The 19,690-nt window shown below is 40.5% G+C and overlaps 2 protein-coding genes across 2 annotated transcripts; both read left to right on the plus strand.

Moving 5' to 3' along the window:
* Positions 1–1,288: 1,288 nt before the first annotated feature.
* Positions 1,289–11,710, plus strand: LOC120742791 (low affinity immunoglobulin gamma Fc region receptor II-like). Its single transcript, XM_040046232.1, has 12 exons — positions 1,289–2,051; positions 2,609–2,857; positions 5,664–5,807; positions 5,942–5,957; positions 6,037–6,128; positions 6,356–6,403; positions 7,176–7,191; positions 7,782–7,873; positions 8,527–8,574; positions 8,696–8,758; positions 10,390–10,429; positions 10,538–11,710. The coding sequence occupies exons 1-11, from the start codon at positions 1,781–1,783 to the stop codon at positions 10,413–10,415; spliced, it is 1,065 nt and encodes a 354-aa protein (XP_039902166.1). The 5' UTR covers positions 1,289–1,780; the 3' UTR covers positions 10,416–10,429; positions 10,538–11,710.
* A 1,825-nt stretch (positions 11,711–13,535) lies between these two features.
* LOC120742790 (syncytin-A-like) lies at positions 13,536–16,900 on the plus strand. Its single transcript, XM_040046231.1, has 2 exons — positions 13,536–13,916; positions 14,027–16,900. The coding sequence occupies exon 2, from the start codon at positions 14,513–14,515 to the stop codon at positions 16,073–16,075; it is 1,563 nt and encodes a 520-aa protein (XP_039902165.1). The 5' UTR covers positions 13,536–13,916; positions 14,027–14,512; the 3' UTR covers positions 16,076–16,900.
* The last annotated feature ends 2,790 nt before the right edge of the window (positions 16,901–19,690 follow it).

The raw sequence follows: 19,690 nt of genomic DNA on the forward strand, positions 1-19,690 counted from the left end.
GGTGGCACAGTGCACTTGTGGCAAGTAAGCAAGCTAGAAGACTGGCAAAGTTATGGAAGCAACACATTAACAAGAGAATTCTGAGTAAAACCAAAGTTACTTTCCCTAGTAACTAGTTACTTTGAAAGTAACGAGTAACTTGAAGTAACTGAGTTACTTTTGAGAGAAGTAACTAGTAATGTAACTAAGTTACTTTTTTAAAGTAACTTACCCAACACTGGTGTTAACTACAAGTTAACCTGTGTTAGCTCCTACAGGGTTAACCAGCTTTCTTTCAGCTGCTCTTCAAACTTTGATCAATATGAGCCGACTCAGTTTACTCACTAGACCTGCAGAGTGGCTGTTTAGGAATAATCAGTAACACAGTGAGTTACCAGTACAACACCAACACAATGAATGGAATTACAACACTGAAAGCACAAAATCAGCTGTCCACAGATTTACAGAGAAAACCTTCCATAGTCACACTCTGGTGTGGAATCAGTTCTTGGATTAAATCCTGTGTGTGTCGCAGTAACAGAGTTTATGGTGGAGTCGTGTCACAGTTCAGAAGTGTGAGTCAGTTTCTCTGGAATATCAGTTGATCCATCAGGAATCCAGGGGTTTTGTTAAGGTCTTAAGGTCGGGGGCTCTAATCCACTGAACGGCTACCCTGAGGTACCCCTGAGCATGGTACCATCCCTACACACTGCTCCCCGGGCGGCTAGTGGCTGCTAACTGCTTCACTGAGGAGTTTCCCCATGGGGATCAATAAAGTATACATTATTATTAGGAACAGAAGATTTCAGTGGAAGTTCAGATCTCCTAGAGGTGGATCATTAAGGTTCAGCAGTATCAGGTTTCAACGCCAAGATCTGCACTCGGCTAATTAACAACCATTGATGACTGTGTACAATAAAACTCCCCAAAAGAAGAACTGAACTGAATGTTTTCCTTTCTCTCTGTGATCAAACCAAACTGAATTTATTTTCCTTTTCTTATTTTTCAGTTTTATTAAATGTGATAACATGAAAAACAAAAGACATCTATGAGGTTTTAAATGTTTTATCTTTGAATACTTTTACTTTGATATTTAAACTCATGTTTCTGTTTGTACTGATTATTTTTACTTAGTGCACAGACAGGATTTACACAGTTAAGACTCTTTGTTTGGTGCTCAGGTAGGTGTTCAGATAAAAAGTCAAATATAGTTAATAAAGAAACAAAGATGTCAGCAGGCAGGTTAACAGCTCTGACAAATACAAGACAAACACTGACTACAGATGGACGCTAGAAGACGACGTCACAAATAACAGCTGCTGTTATTGTTCATTTAAAATATACTTCAAAGGTTTTTAGTTTTGGTCCTGCTGCTGCAAAATATCTCACTGTAGAAGGAATCTGTGAAACAGACAATATCACAGAATTATGGCAGAAACATTACAGCAAATGACTGAAGTGTGTTCAGAGTGATCTGTATCAGGTGGATGATGCTGAGAGTGATGACTCAAAGCTCATGATGTCACATGACCTGTACCAAGCTCTACATGAGCTGCCAGCAGATAAAGCATGTGGGTTAGATCATCTTAAACATGTCAGTATTCGGCTCCTTTGTTTTCCACTGATTTGACTGTCTGTGTGATTCAGGGCTTGTTGTCAGACTCAGTGTTGTCTCACCAAACAAACTCTTTATCACATTGAACTATTAAATTTGATCTTCAAAACAAAAGCTTCAAACAAACAAATATTTTCACTGTGATATTTTGAATCCTAACATCTGTGAGCTTTGTCTCTTCACTGCATGTTGTTTCCAGATGTTCATTCAGCAGCGTCTCTCACAGTGAGTCCTGACAGAGTGCAACACTTCACCTCTGACTCTGTCTCACTGACCTGTGAGGGAAACTTCACTGAGTGGAGAGTGAGGAAGTTCTCTGAGGATGGCCGACTCTCTGACTGTAGGAGAATGACTGGATCCACATGTGACATCTACACATCAAAGTCAGATACTGGAGTGTACTGGTGTGAGTCTGGATCAGGAGAGTTCAGCAGTGCAGTCAACATCACTGTACAGAGTATGTTATTATACATTTACTTCTTGGATCTGAATGATTTAGACGTCACATGAACATTTGTCCCAGCTTTGCTGTATGTGAAGTAATTCTATGTGGCAACACAAACAAAACTGAGAATTTCAGACAATTTCAGGCAACGAAGCATCAAAATATTCTTGGTTGTTGGTCTAATTTCTCTTCATCCTTTCATAATCCAGTTTGTCATAATTTGTCAACAGTATTTTATATTTTCTCTGTCAGAATAAAACTCAACAAAGCTCAACATCTCTGTCATCAGATTAGATGAACCTTTAATGTCTCAATTCAGAGAAATTTGGGAAACACGTCATGCAAAATAACACAAACATACAAACATTTACAATTTCACCTTCAACCATTCAATAATGTCACCGTCAATAATTTGACTCCTGCAGGGAACATCCCAACTATATTTCCAGTCCTCATAATCACTCAGAAAACCAGGTCTGCATGTAGATCATGAGACACGACTCACAGCGTTTCCTAAAAGTGTGCACCAGCTGATGTGACTGAAACAATTGTGTGTGATTGTTTCACAGATGATGATGATGTTCCTATCCTGGTGAGTCCTGTTCATCCTGTGACTGAGGGAGCTTCTGTTAGTCTGAGCTGCAGTTTGAGAACACAAAAAATACTTTCCAATGTGTTTTTCTATCACAATGACAAACTTATTCAAAATGATCCCCGAGGGGAGCTGAAGATCTCTGCAGTGTCAAAGTCTGATGAAGGTTTCTACAAGTGTCAGTACTCAGGAAGAGAGTCAGCACAGAGCTGGATGTCAGTTAAAGGTGAGCAGGATCAAAACAGTGTGTCTTTCTGTAAATGAGTTTCATGACTGAGAAATAACATCATATTATCTCTTTTAATGTTTTGAAGCCACCTGAGTCTATTTAGTCAGAACTTTATAAAACTATTATGTAATATCTCTAAATTGTCAGGTTTAATATTGTTATGATTCAGGACTCAAGTGATGGACTCAGGTGAAAACAGCAGAGGAAGTAATCAGTCAGTTTCTTTATTCAAACAAAGGATAATTCATTTAACACAACCAATTGTGAGCTTTGACTCAGTCAACAAGAACAAAACATAAATGAACCTAAACATCTTAACTGAGGTGAGAGAGACAGGCCAGAGGAGCTGACATAACAGCGTGAGGGCGGCAGATCTGTGGGAGAGGAGAGAGCAGTTCAAATTCAAATTCAAATTCAAATTCAAATTTTATTTGTCACGTACACAGTCATACACAGTACGATATGTAGTGAAATGCTTGGACAACTGCTCGTGACCTAAAGAAACAAAAAAGGAAAGGCTATGAATAAGATAGGAAATAAGTATGAAAAATTAAAAAGGGTAAATTTAACTAGGAAGGAATAAAATATAAATTAAGGTTAAAAATGAAATAACTGTACAACACAAATTAGAATGAAGGGTAAATTTAACTGGGAAAGAATAAGATAAATATATAAATTAAAGTTGAAATAAATAACTGTACAACAAAATACACATATAGACTATATAGAATGTATGAAGAAATATAAATAAATATATACACAATAACAGCAGCATATACACAATAACAGCAGCTGTATAAGTATTAACTGGAAATGAAGAATATAATGTCCAGTGTTGTGCAATCCACATTTGTCTTGTGCAGTGCAAATATGCTTAAAGTGATTTAAGTAATGAAGTGAAAACAATGTCCAGAATGTCCAGTGTGTGTAAGAACTGTATGTGTGGGTCAGTACTGTGTGGTGGTGTGATTGAGAGACCGTATCGCCTGCGGGAAGAAGCTCCTCCTCAGTCTCTCTGTGTTGGTCTTCAGGGAGCGGAATCGCTTTCCTGACCTCAGACAGAGAGAACAGTCTGTTGTTGGGATGGCTGAGGTCCTTCACGATCTTCCTGGCCTTGGTCCAGCACCGCCTGCTGTAGATTGAGTGCAGGTCAGGGAGCTCGGAGCGGATGGTGCGCTCAGCTGACCGCACAACCCTCTGTAGAGCTCGTCTGTCCTGCATGGTGCTGTTCCCGAACCAGGTTAAGATGTTTCCCGTCAGGATGCTCTCTATGGTGCACGAGTAAAAGTTCCTGAGCACCTTGGAGGGCAGTTGGAAGTCTCTCAAGCGTCTGAGGTGGTAGAGACGCAGTTAGGGCAGGAAATCTGAGGGAATGTGACAAGACAGAGAGTGTTCATAAAGTGGCTGCAACTATGCCTTACTTGGAGTCCAGACTAGCTGGGTTTAGTGGATGAAGGCAGAGGTCTGTGGAAACTGCTGAACGATGGGCAGGCAGGCAAGTGAGGAAGAGGCTCCGAGGGGGGCAGCGGTGGTGGTGAATAAGGAGGTAATGATCCAAGGCGGCAGGCGTCTGACTGGAGGTGAATGATGGCATGAAAACGAATCTTGAAGCAGGAAGAAACTGAAACAAGGGGAAAATCTGTTAGCATACTGTTAGGTTTTGTATTGTTGATTGTCATTTATGCTTAGAAATATTTAACCATATATGCTTAGAGGTGTATAATCAATTGTGTAGTGATAGGACTGTGATCTTTAGCAGGCTGCAAAGGCTTGGTGTGCATTCTAGAATGGAATGCACACCCACATCCTAGGAGCATAAGAGAGGTCCTATCTTCTCTTTGTTGATATAGCAAACACACGTATATCTCTTTAAGTATAAGAGCCTTTTGTTCAGATGGACCCGCTAGACTCCTGGCACCAGCTTTGGGGAGTCTTCACAGGGTCACATCTTGACCTCACACAAATCTCACACACACACACACACACACACACACACATGCACACACACACACACATGCACACACACACACACACACACACACGCACACACACACACACAAAGGCAAGGTACTCTTTGTGTGTATGTAGACGTCATATGTTAATGAACCTATGCATATTCATGTAACCTCAATAAAAGAGCAGTGTTACGGGAGAACGGGCGAGAGCAACTGGGGTCAAGCGAAGGAACGGCGTTTGTCCGGTTCTCTCCCGTGCACGAGAAACTTGAAGAACTTTGCCTACTTCGTGTCTTGCTTGCTGTGTAATTATATTGCCTTCAACGTTCCAGCGAATAGGTTCAAGCTACAAACCTATCACATACAAACCTTATTTTCCTAGAAAGGATCCCAGCAGACCTGCCTGGTTACCTCACTGACGAGCTGCAGTCATGTTAACTATCCATTAACATTTGGCTACAGCCACCGAGGTCTTCAAGGTCAACTTTATGACTAAAAAAATCCTTATAACATAAAAAACTATGATTCTTACAAAGGTGTTGTGTCTTGTCAACATATAGAAAATACTGTATAAAGATTTAAATTATAATTTGTTTGACCTCTGACCTCACTTTTACATTAAACATCTGCCCTTGTTGTCATGTTGAAACAAATCTGCTTTTGGACTTATTTTTACTGAACTACAAACTTCTCACAGTACAAATAAAAAAAAAATACACTGAAAATACAAATTTTTTTTCTTTGAAAGTAAATGCTGTCAACAGAGTGAGCTGCCTTAGCAGAGATTTGTGCTCTCAGAGTTCTTCTTTTACACTTTATTAATAATTAATTATTGTTTGTTGTTACAGTAACCATGTCAGGAGCTGACAGCTCTTCATCTCCTGTGTGGTTGATGGTTGGACTGGTTTGTGGAGTCTCTCTCATTATTATTCTCCTGCTCTTGTTGTATCGCTGCAGACAGTCCAAGTGTAAGAGCCTCTTCTTTTCATGCTGTATTAGAGAGTTTATTTACTACATACACTTTAATTATTCACACATATACATGTATTCTGATCTCATGACACAAATATCAGTGGAACAATTTATACATGACAAACATGTGTAATAACATTTGTCTCTTTCACAGATTCCTGCTTCACCAGGTTGGTAGAATACTTTTTATTATAATTTTAAACAAACATCAGTTACTTTTGAGTTTATTGTGTTTATTTCCTGTTTTAGGTCGATCCAGTCTGAGAGTCACAGTCCGGGCTCCTCCACAAATCATGGAGTCAACCAGAATGAAACTCATGTGTACGGCTCTCTTCAACATGGTCAGTATTTAAACTGATCTTTATTATTATTATTAATATTAACTTTTATTAAACCTCCATTAACATGAACATTTATCAGGTTCAGTTTGAGTTCACGAGTTTTTTAAAGAACATTTAAAGATCTTACAGTCCTGGTTTTGACTCACACAGTGTTTCTGTTTTTGCTCTGATCTTTAGTGTAACTGTAATAAAATGATTAATGTGAGCCTGGCTTGTTTTTTCTTTAGGTACTGCTGACGTCTATGAATCAGTCACACAAGTGACAAACAGAAATGGTCAGTATATGTGCTGAAAATCACAGAGCAGTTAGAGATGAAACTTGTTTTTGATTTAATGAAACTAATTTCATGTGATATGTTTTTACAAACCTGTAAATAAAATATGAACATTTCACTATTAGATAGTTTTACAGAGTTTATTTACTACATTCACTTTAAATATTCAAACATTCATTCTGATCTGATGACACAAAATATCAGTGAAACAATTAAACCTAATAATTGTAATTGAAAGAATCTGAACAGTCTGATGAAGAAGACCAGCTCTGTTCTGGGACGTCCTCATGACCCAGTGGAGGCAGTCAGTGACAGGATGGTGGCTCAGCTGTCACCCCTGTTAGATAACACCTCCCACCCCACGCAGGTCACTCTGACAGCACTGAGCAGCTCCTGCAGTGACAGGCTGCTGCACCCACAGTGTGAAGGAGAGATTTAGGAGATCTTTCCTTCCAGCTGCTGTCAGACTCTACAACATACATCATCATGTGAAAGCACACATGCACACACTGGTGTCTGTAAATATCTCAATGTGCAATACTCTATACCTGCTGCTACTAACATCCATCGACTACACAGGTGAAATGCTGCCATTTGCAGCTGGTACAACAGAATTGAACTTCTCTACTTTTTGTGGTGTGCATTAATATTCATACTTTGTGATATATTATATTATTTAGTTTTAGTCAGTTACTGTTCTTACTGTCTTTGAGCCACTGTGACCACTTAGTTTCCTCTGAGATTAATAAAGTATTCTTATCTTATCTTACAGATTCCTGCTTCACCAGGTTGGTAAAATACTTTTTATTATTATTTTAAACAAACATCAGTTACTTTTGAGTTTATTGTTGTCACGTCTGCCGTGGCAGATGAGTGGAGGCTGAGAATTAGGACCCAAGATGCAGGCAGCTGAGATGCAAATGAGTTTTATTCATAAAGAGGTGAAACAAACAGAAACAGCAAAGGCAAAATGATGATGCAGGGAGACACGGGGGACGACACAGAATGATGCAGGGAAAGAACACAGACGAACCAGCAACAAGAACACGAGGACACACACTATAAATACACACAGAGGAAAACGAGGAATAGCAAACAGGAGGAAGACACAGCTGAACCAAATTGAACTGACGAGACAGGGGAAAACATAAACTGAACACACTAACAGAAGACATGGATCTTCACAATAAAACAGGAAATGCACAGAGACACGGTGCAGACTCTAAACAGAGGGAACACAGAAACCAAACTCTAGGAACTAAAAAGTCTAAACCCCAGTACACAAACAGAACAAACACAAGATCATAATAATGAAAAACACAAACCGTTGGGTCAAAAGACCGAGGACCATGACAATTGTGTTTATTTCCTGTTTTAGGTCGATCCAGTCTGAGAGTCACAGTCCGGGCTCCTCCACAAATCATGGAGTCAACCTGAATGAAACTCATGTGTACGGCTCTCTTCAACATGGTCAGTATTTAAAACAATCTTTATTATCATTATTAATATTTACTTTTAGTGGGGAAAGGCTAATTGATCAATCTAAATTGCCCATAGGTGTGAATGTGAGTGCGAATGGTTGTCTGTCCCTGTGTGTGAGCCCTGCGACAGACTGGCGACCTGTCCAGGGATAGCTCAGTAGGTAGAGTGGTGGCCCCATGATCGGAAGGTCGGGGGTTCAACTCCACTGAACGGCTACCCTGAGGTACCCCCGAGCAAGGTACCGTCCCTACACACTCCTCCCCGGGCGCTGCATTGGTGGCTGCCCACTGCTTCACTGGGTGAATGGGTTAAATGCAGAGGAACTATTTCCCTATGGGGACTAACACATACACACACATTAAGGGTGTAGCCTGCCTCTCGACCTATGACAGCTGGGATAGACTCCAGCGCCCCTGAAAAGGATAAGCAGAAGCGAATGGATGGATGGATACTGACTTTTATTAAACCTCCATTAACACGAACATTTATCAGGTTCAGTTTGTGTTCAGCAGTTTTTTAAAGAACATTTAAAGATCTTACAGTCCTGGTTTTGACTCACACAGTGTTTCTGTGTTTGCTCTGATCTTTAGTGTAACTGTAATAAAATGATTAATGTGAGCCTGGCTTGTTTTTTTCTTTAGGTACTGCTGACGTCTATGAATCAGTCACACAAGTGAAAAACAGAAATGGTACAGTATATGTGCTGAAAAGCACAGAGCAGTTAGAGATGAAACTTGTTTTTGATTTAATGAGTCTAATTTCATGTGACATGTTTTTACAATCCTGTAAATAAAAATATGAACATTTCAGGTTCAGATGAATATGATGACATCACCTCCTCTCTTCTTGAGTTTAAAGATCTTAGAACTAAGAGTGAGTACACCAAAGTTAATTTTATAAAAAGAAAACCTGGTTTAGAAAGTTTTCTTAATTAGTATGAAATTAATTTTGGGTTAACTTATTAATATAAGTTAGGTCCGGCGGCATTTTTCTCATGTTAGGAAACAGACATTTATTCAAATGTATTATTTTGTTCTTTTCATCTTTTTAAATCTGTGTATTTAATGAGATGGGGAAACAGTTAAACACCAAACAAATGAAGAATAAAAACATTTATTCATCGTTCTTTGTAAGCTACACGTTTGCTTTGCAAGCCAAAGTAATCTATTACTGGCATTATTAGCATGACAACACATTACAGTGATATCAAAGTGCCACTGCACTAAGAGCCAATTATTAGTCTGGACCAAAGCTAAGTGGATAATAAAGCTGTATTTTACTCTGATCACTTCCTTCAACATTAAACTCGTCACTTGGACATTTCTGATCAATCTGAACAAAGCATGAGCTTACAGTACCTTGAAAAAGTATTCATACCTGTTGAACTTCTACACATTTTGACACCTTTTTTTAAATTGAGATTTTCTGTGATAGACCAACACAACATAGCACATAATTGTGAAGTGGTATGAAAATGATACATGGTTTTCAAAATTTTAAACAAATAAAAATCTGAAAAGTGTGGCGTGCATTTGTTTTCAGCCACCTGTACTCTGATATCCCTCATTAAAATCCAGTGCATTCATTTACCTTCAGAAGTCACCTATTTAGCTGCTCTGTGGAGGCCTCAGTGGGTTGTTAGAGAACATTAGTGAACAAACAGCATCATGAAGACCAAGGAACTCACCAGACAGGTCAGGGATAAAGTTGGAGATAAGTTTAAAGCAGGGTTAGGTAATAAAAAAATATCCCAAGCTTTGAACATCTCAAGGAGTATTGTTCAATCCATCATCCAAAAATGGAAAAAGCATGCTACAACTGCAAACCCAGGGTGATCTCTAAAACCTGCAGGACACCAGCCGACCCCTGGTTTAGATCAAAGAATATTCTTGTGTTAGAATGGCTCAAAGTCCAGACCTAAATCCCACTGAGCATCTGTAGCAAGACTTGAAAAATTGCTGTTCACAGTCTGGCTGAGCTTGAGCCATTTTGCAACAAATAATTGTCAAACATTTCAGTCTGTAGATGTGCAAAGCTGGTAAAGACAAACCCCGAAAGACTTGCAGCTGTAAATGCAGCGAGCAGTGTCTCTACAAAGTATTGACGAAGGTGGGTTGAAAACAAATGCATGCCACACTTTTCAGAGTTTTATTTGCTTAAAATTTTGAAAACCATGTATCATTTTCATACCACTTCACAGTTCTGCACTATTTGTGTTGGTCTATCACAGAACATCCTAATAAAAACATTTAAGTTGGTGGTTGTAAGGTGACAAAATGTGTAAACGTTCAAAGGGTATGATACTTTTTCAAGTCACTGTCAGTTCCCAGGAGAGGTCTTAATGTTTTTTTACTGATACAGAAGAAGATAGAGAAGTGTTTCAGCTTCACATGTTTTGCAAAAAAAATCTTTACAACACAGAACAAATTACAAATGATAAGTTATGTGTCTGAGGCCAGATGTTTACATGAAAGTAAAACCAGATGCTTTCCTCGTCCACACAGATACAGAGTCTGTCTCCGCCTTCTGAACAAATCCTATAAGGTACAGTAACATTACACACCTGTAAAGACTCAAACACAAAACAGAACTTCACTTTGCATCAAGGGGAGACAATGCTTTCATAATAAACCTTATTGTTCTCCAACACAGGTGGGACAGACACAGGGGCAGCCAGTGACCCCTCACACACGTCCTTATGCTGATATCCAGGCAGGTTCTCAGTGTTTGTAGCTGCTGATTTATGCAGCAAACATTTCCACAGTCCTCTGCAGCAGATTATAGAAACACTTCTTCTCTCAGCTCACGACAGAAGATCTACAGCTGGGACACTGTTAAGTGGTTCTACGTGAAAAATAGTTAAATATTTACTCAAACATGTTCTTGTATGTAAAACAGGTTCAAATGCATGAAATTATATTTGTCCTTTATAGTGGACATTAAAAAACACCACATGTATGAACGATAATTTACATCTTAGAGCCCTGCTCTCAAACACTGACTCAGATGTAACTGTCTGTGAAACTGGATTTAAGAAATAAGAACGTAAAGTTCACAAAACATGTCAAACAGACTCTCCTTCATGAAGTCCTCGTTCATAAAGTTCTTCACAGACCTGAACATTACAGCTAACAGCTGGATTTTCCTGTGTCAGTGCAGCTAACCAAACAACGCAGAACCTCTTACTGCTAAAGAGACAGACGGTGAAAGCAGACAGTATGTCCTCCGTTTTAACATAAAACTCATTGTTGCAGCTGAGAGCAGCACAACAGTGACCCCATTAAACTGATGTTTAGTTTTAGTGTCCTTATTTTCACTGAGTTATTGGTTCTGCTATTAGTTACTTAACATAAACTGATGTGAGTCTTTGACTGAAACGAACCAACTGACCTGGTGATGTGATGCTCTGTACTGACAGAAGATGGCGCTGAACATCTTTTTATAACTCTAAGCACTTATTTCTTAAATGAAGCTTCACAGTCAGAGTTACATCTGTGTCAGTTTTTGAGAGCTGGGCTCCATGATGTACATCAGCATTTATACATGTAGTGTTTCATGTCCCCTTTAATGCTGAACACCTGATGTGACATTTCCACACTTTAATTCTGCTCAGTACCTGATTGTTTTACATGTTTTCCATCCTCCATCTTCCAGTTTTTGTGATTTGGTTCATGTAAACATTTCTGATGGGTTTTTTTTCATCAAAATATTTTAATTTGCACTTAAGTTTGAACTCTTAGAGATTACACTCACTTTGTTTTCACAGACTTGTGACCATGACACAAAACTACAGACAGAAGTGGATAAAATCTCAGTGTTACTGGTTTTAGAAATGCTTCACGATAATAAAAAATACATCATTTAGAGTCAAAATATCATAATGGTAACAAATATAACTGTTATCTTCGGGTTAGTCACAGTCAAATCATCATCTGCATCAATGAATGTCAGTGAGGCGTCCTGAAAGTCGTCACGTCTCCTGTTCAGTGACCGTCTCTGAGAATCACTCTCCTCTCCAATCAAATCACTTTTCTTCTGTTTATCCTCTTGAGTTGCTCTTTGATGGTTATGAATCATCGCTCTTCTTTAAACTGTGAAGTCGTTGCTGTTCTTGGGAGACATTTCTCTTTTGTTCTGGTATCAAATTGCTTCGTGTTTGCTGAGCTTCACCATCTTTCTGGTCACCTGTCAAACTGTTGCTCATGTTTCCAGAGCAGCTTTTCTTCTGCTCAGACTGCATGTGTGCGTGTGTGTGTTTCCAGCTATACCATACATAGACACGCGACCTTTCAATGAACTTAAACCGTGTGTATGAGGTATGCAGAAAAGCAGAAACAAGCACTTTGCTAAACTATAAAAACAGGAACTTGTAATAAGTCATGTCTCAAACAAACATTTAAAGGTGTGAAGTCTTGCACTTTAGAAGAAACAGAACATGGTGCTTTCCTAATGTATAACATAGCTCATCTCTGGACTAAGCTGCACTCTTAATAAAGAAAGCACATTTTGTCAGCACAGACACAGATAAAGGAAATAGTAGAAGGTTGAAAATAAATCCTCTGACTGTCTGACTTCTTCTTCATAATTATAGCCATATTAGGACACATAAAGGCGATGATTCTATATCTATATATTTTAGCACAAATGACAATATAAAAAATATCAATGCCAACAGAATCTGCCTCTGTTTAGTTTTTCTGTTCATTTGTCCAGACTGACACTTCTTTTGCTCTAAGAAATAAGAACACAATGATCGGGACGGTGTAAGCTACAACCCTATAATCACTTTCTGTCACCGACCTCTCAGCTAAACCTGTGTAGAGTCATCCAATAATAACAACTGGGGTTGCCACGATTCGTTGACTAGTCACGATCAGGTCAGCTAGTGTTCAACACAAAAACAAGAAGAAGCCGTCTCCAGTATCGTAGCTGTGTCCAAATTCAGGGGCTGCATCCTTTGCAGGTGCATTTGTAGGTCGATAACGTTACAGCAACGCAACGAAGACTGTCCAACCTCGAAGACTCCTCCAAATGCGTCCTTTTCCCTAGATTGGAAGGATGGGTCGGGTGTATTCTTTGTGGCCCGATCTAACCCAGAATTCTAGTTTCCAACAATGGCGGCAGCTACTTTGTTTTAATATTACTCTTTCTTGGTCACAAAATAAATGTTTAAGATATTTTCAGTCGAGAATGTAGCTGTGTAAACTTCAAATATCTGCTCGATTTATCAGGACATTACATATTTGCAAAAGTGTTGCGATCTACCCTCATTCATGTTGTGTGTTCTGTCTGCCTGCGTAAGTTTATTTTGTATTTTACTTCAGCCAGTTTTCTGTTTTGTCGTCCAGCATTAAAGCTGTATTTAAGTTCACCTTTTGCTTCCATCTGTGTGCATTTTGGGTGCCACCGGAAGTAGCATATGCTAAGGTGCACATAGTCTTTTCGCATTACCTCAGTAAGACCATGTGAAAATTAAAACAAATCATGCTGGGTGAACTTAAACACATTTGTTCCCCTTTTGTTAAGACAGAAAAACGCAGCTTGTTTCCAGTTTCACAAAACAGGCGGCTTGTAAAGGGCCCACAGGAGAAGGAGAGGTCCCGGACGCGAAGGCAGTGTGGCTGAGAGTCATCAAACGCAAGTGAAGGAACCCCGCTGGATTGGTCCATATGAGGTATCGGCTCGGACGGCGACAGCGGTCCAACTGAAGGGGAAAGGCGACACCTGGTACCACTGGACGCAGTGCGCAGCCGCGCACGAGGGCTTGGTGGGGAAGGATCAATCTCCACCCAACACAGGTGAAATTGAGAGGCAGAATAAACCCTCACACCTGTGCAACGGGCCGACCGGTGGTCTACCCGGAAGGTCGAAGAAAGAAGAGCAGCCTAGGAGGAGATCGCCGCGCCAACGAAAAGGAGCGGTACCACACTGAACACCTAGAACAAGAGAGAGGCTCTGATAAAGGGCTTTGAACTTTTTACTACACCATAACATTCACATACCACCATGCCATCACAACAATCAGACACTGGTGATGAAAGAAGAGTTTCAAAAGTCATCACAATGTTCAAAATTATTATGAGTTTGATGTCGATTATGTTGCTAATCATGGCTATTTGTTTTTTGATTTGTTTGTTGCAGACCGACCCGGGAAACCAGTCTGAGCACGGAGGCCATGCCAGTCCGGCGTTGTTTGATACACCAACTACACCACGCGTGATCCATAGTGATTTAAAGCTGCGGGCAAGAGTGAAGCGCGAGGTCTCTGGTAAAAAGGATGAGTGTCTCAGCACATATGGTGGTTTAGAATTAGATTATGTTATTGGCTCTACAACTTCTTTTACATTTGATCTGTGTGATGTTGTCAATTGTAGGGACGCCGGCAGTGCTTGGAGGGGATATAATGTGTGGCTCTGTTGGGATTATTGAGTGAGTACACACTGCGAGAGGGGAAATCGTCCATATGACAGCTGGTGCCGTAACTGGGACCAGGTAAGGGGTTACACTGGGCAAAATTGGGAACCGTTAGAACTAGGATCAGAAAACGAGCTTAAACTACAGAGGGATTTTAGCCCCTCTGGAAACGCGTTAACCTTATCATTGGGGAATTGGCATCGCAAACAATCTATGTATTTGGTTCTGGGGGTGGAAACAGCGGGGGTTGATCCAAAAGGGTTAATTAAAGTTAATTTCTTAGAAAAAACTAATCGCGTACCGTCAGGTAGAGAAGACATGATAACTCGTGTGATTTCCAGTCCCCCCAGCTCTGTTGCATCTTTTACAGGGCAGGAGGGGAGTGGGTCGTCGGAAGCTACACCAGAGGAGCACGAACCAAGGGAGAGGCGAGTAGTGTCGGTGGACTACACCACCTTGAAACCTCAGGATTTGATTGAACGCGCTACCGGGTTCAGTGACAGTAACATCTGGCTGGACTGGATAGCTCAAAATGCTAGAGAACAAAAAGTGGCTAATTGTGTAGCTTGTGCTTCTGCAAGGCCGCGTTTATTTATAGAGCCTGCACCTCTGCATCCAGAGGATCAGTGGGGCTATGATTGTATGCTGCGGATGACTAGAGGAGCTGTGAATACGGGGAACTGCACTGTGTTGTCCAGTCTATTTCCCCCTATTGGCAAGCTCACGCAAGTAGGGCCGTTTATGCCCCGGAAAGATAATTATACGTGCTTTAAGTTTTCCACAGATAAAGTTAAATATCGGTTGGGGGAAATTGACCCCAGTTGGTGTTCGGTCACCCAGACGGGGAGGACCACCAACAATGTGAGTGATGCAGCCACCCTAATTGGGACTTGGGCTAGGAGCGGGCTGTATTACTATTGCGGGCACAGGACTCTACTGGTCAGTGTTCCTCTTGGGAGCGTGGGGACGTGCGCGATGGTGAGACTAGGAGCGCCACTTATGCTAATCGGAGATAAGGTAAAATCAATTCCCCCACACAATACGCGCACATTGGCAGCCAGGCGTAAAAGACACATTTTGAGGAGAAGAGGAATTCATGACACATACGCCTATGACCCTAGGATGAATTCCCCCACCTGGGTCGACTCCATTGGAGTGCCCAGGGGGGTTCCAAACGAATTTAAACTTGTTGATCAAATAGCAGCCGGGTTTGAAAATATTCCAATAATTTCTGCTTTCTTTCCAGTGACCCCAAACAAGAACGTAGATAGGATCAATTATGTTCACTATAATGTACTGAGACTCTCTAACCTCACCAGAGACGGCATGGAGGGGTTGGCGGAGCAGGTGGGTCCGACCTCGTTAATGGGAGTGCAGAATAGAATGGCCCTTGATATGTTGTTAGCGGAAAAAGGGGGCGTTTGTGCTATGTTCGCCGATCAGTGTTGCACCTTTATTCCAAATAACACTGCTCCAGATGGGTCGGTAACCAAGGCTCTGGAGGGCCTAAAGAGCCTTTCTGAAACTATGCATGATCACTCCGGTGTTGATAGTCCGTTGGAAGGCTGGCTGACCTCAGTGTTCGGACGGTGGAAGGGGGTTATCGCTTCGGTCATGTTTTCTTTATCTGTTGTGGTGGGTATTATGGTTATTTGTTGTTGTCTCATCCCTTGTGCCAGAAGAATGTTCAAAAGTATGTCTGTGAGGGCAGTGGACCCTGGAGTCATTACTCCAATGTCCATGATGCCAATGATGCATGTGGAACTGAATGTGTAGGCCACGGAGGGAAACAACTGTTTGTGACCTCTGGATTCTCCAGAGGTCAACAGAGGGAATTGTAGAAAAAGGAGGGGATGTTTTTCTCATTTTCATTCAATATTTTAATGTGGCATTATTAGTTCATTAGAAGTATATAACCAGCTTTGCATTAAACATAAATTGAAGTTTTTGACCTTATATTATTCTTTGCATTACAGTGATTGTTATAACTTTAGTTTGAGCTTCTCTTACAGGTACCAGAACAATAACATGATTTTCCATTGCAGGTGTAACTATGATCATTCCATACACATTGCAGTTTGTTGCTTATTCTAGAGTTGTGCTCAAGGTAATTAAAGGTTAAAAGCTACAGCCAGCGTGATGTCTGGCTGATCTATGGAGGGCAAAGGCTTTGAGCTTGGAAGGCCGCACCCGCTTACACAGCACTTATAAGATGTTATTCTTGGTGATTTTGTGCTTAGTCATGTTCTAATATGTTTTAAGTAGAAGTAGCTGATCCAGCAATATTCATTTAATATTATATGCTTGATTTAGAGCAATACACACTGATGGTCTTAATAAATGAAAGAGTCCTTGTAGCTGCCATGTTGTGTCTTAGCAGGGTACAGATGGTTCCAGGAGACGGGGGGCAGTCAGCGTCTGCCCTCGGGAAGGAGACAATGTTATTCTTTGTGTTAAATAAAATTGTCAACATTGATTGTATTACACCTGTCACTACGCATGAAGGGGCGTTCTAATACCCTGATTTTACAAAACTATGGTGATGTGTTTTTTTGAAGAGAGATCTGAGACTGTCTGCATACAGTGTCCATCTCCCACGTGTGTGATCATTAAATCATCGTTTGACTCAACCCGACCGGACCAGTGTTGTTATTGTGGGTTTTTCCTATGGTGTCCATCCCCAATATTTTGAACTCGTAACAGTGCTGACGATAAACACATTTTGAATGAAAGCCGGGGAAACAAGTGGCTATTCTTTGTGAGCATATGGATCAGTCATATTACCATTATTTCACCCAAAGGCACCAAGTTAATACTTAAAAAAGCTGCAGCAATACACACAAATATAAACAGTACTCGGTGACAACTTTGCTTTTAGCCTTTAACCCTCTGGGGTCCAGGGTATAACTGGCCGTTTTTGACTACTTTTGATTCGGCCTCTATATTTCACCTTTAAAAACTGTTTATCTTGCCAATCTGTTATTTACCCATTTTGATATAATGTATCAGCACAATTTATCTAAATTCAGACAAAGTGATATTTTTGACTGTAAAAACCAAAAGCATGTTTAACGAATCATTTTCACAACTTGAAATGCAAATACAAATTGTACATTTTTTAAAAATATGCACAAGTTTTGCAAACAACAAAGTTATATGGTACTATTTACCTAAAAATGCAGCCAAGGCTCAGACGTTTTTTATATAACCATTTAAAACTGTTTACAGAACAATCAGGTGTTCTGCATCAATAAGAAGAGAACAAATTATTTATGCAACTCCAAAAAATAGTTTGTGTCACTATAACACAGATGAGAACAGCACAGGGATAAATCCTGCAGGTCTGACAGCAGGTGTGTCACTCAGCGTTTACACTGCAGTCTGCCTTTGGTGGCTTTAAGACAGCAACTGTGACGTTCACTAGTAGAACTGACACACAAAACAAAACGACTACACTACACACTAACTACACAAGACAACAAACTAACTTGAGACTCCAAACACGGTAAACGTCACAAAGCTCTCACCAGTGTTGACTAACCGCGTTACAGTAACTACGTTATTATTGTGGTAACGAGCACGGTAACTAGTTATTATGCCAAAATCAGGAACGTGTTAATCGTTACTGGGATTTAGATAGGCTCGTTACTTCGTGTGGTGGCTATCATGGAGCCTCCACAGATTGAGTACCATTAGCAAGTGGTGGAGGCCAGCAGGTGAGGCAGGAGGAGCAGAGACCCGAGGCGGCCGCCAGTCCGAGTGTGAACTGAACTTCGGGTAAGAAGTTATGACCTGCAGTCTATCTGGGTCAGATATAAACCAAGTTTAGGTGGAGTTTATTTTCGTTATGCTGACCTTTTCGTACTGGGTACTAGCTAGCATGACGGAGTTTCTATACAGCTGGGTGGGTGCTATGATGTTACTGATGTTGGACTTTATTTTGTTCATAAGGTTAATTAGTAGAGTTGCCAACTGTCCCGTAAAAACTGAATCATCTCGTATTCAGAGAAAATATTATGCGTTTCTTATTGAGGTGAAAAGGAACAGTTTGTCCCGTACTTCAGCTACAATGAAAAAGACACAAAGCTGGAGTTATTCTGTGTCTTGGTTACAGTAACTAAACTAAGTACAACAATCCAGCAAAGCCTACAGCTCAGCCACCACCTTCAGCATCGGATGAGGATGATGAGCAGCAGTTGCTTTGGCCAAAGGCAGGAACCTGGAATGGTGCACCACCCAGGTGGAGAGGACAGCAGGAGAGAGAGGGAGGAACAACAACAGCACTGACAGGAAGTCAGAGAGGACTGGAGGACCATGACATCTGTTTGTGTATGAAATTTAAAGACATTAAGATCAAACCGCAAAAATGACATACAGAATAGCTACAGTGCCGATATGTGTGTGAAGGGTTGTTGGTGGTTACTGTCTGTTCTGCCACAGGTTTATTTTTAATCTACTGAACGGCCTCATTTTCGTCTTGACCACATGCAAAAGAGGAAATGCAGCCTGTGGTTTGAGACAACAGTTTTGTGTGTAGCAGTGTCTTATTTTAAGCCATCAGTATCCAGCAAACATAAGGTCCTAAAGCACACTGCACTTTATTGTCCTCTTCATACCCTGATGAGGAAGATACTTTATAATATTAACATGTCAGTAAGATGTAAAGGTTTAATGATTGAGACCATGAACATATGCAGAAAGTGTTTAGACTCTGACCTGTAGATCAGACTGTGACAGGAAGGATCACTTCTCAAAAAGACGTGAATGATGGAAAATATTGTGTAAACATTGTTATTTGTATAACTGCAAGTTCACACGGAGCTGCAGTCTTATGTGCACCATCTCTGCACTGAAACAAACCTCAATGATCTTTTGTTGTTTTCTTCATCAGCCTGCAGAGTTAAAATGAGGAAGAACATTTACTATAGAAACTGTGCTTTAACTGCTACATTAACTATTTGCAGGTATTAAAGTAAAATAAAATAAAAAATTACACATCTTTACTGTAACAGTGTCAGAGCTGACAGGTGGGGAGGTCCAGACTAGGAAGAAGAAATTAACAGAAGGAAAGAGATTTAAAAAAAGAAAAAAGAGGAAATGACACAGAAAACAAACAGAACCTGAAAGAGAGCAGAAGGAAGACGGAGGGCTGAGGACAGGGCCCAGAGCTGTGATCACATGCACATAATATACAAGGACAAACCACCATCCACATCAACCCACTGCTCTAAAACACTTCAAAAACTCTGGTGTGAATGTGGTGTCGTCTTATTCTTGTTATCAAACCTCAGTAAGTGTAAAAAGGAACTGGAAGTTTGGTCCAGTTATAAGTGAACAGTTCAATAGTGGTTTGTTGCAATGCTTTGTGCATTTTCTCAGCATGCTTTCAAG

This window comes from Simochromis diagramma, unplaced genomic scaffold, assembly GCF_900408965.1.
Source record: "Simochromis diagramma unplaced genomic scaffold, fSimDia1.1 OVJJ01000388.1, whole genome shotgun sequence".
Lineage (NCBI taxonomy): Eukaryota > Metazoa > Chordata > Actinopteri > Cichliformes > Cichlidae > Simochromis > Simochromis diagramma.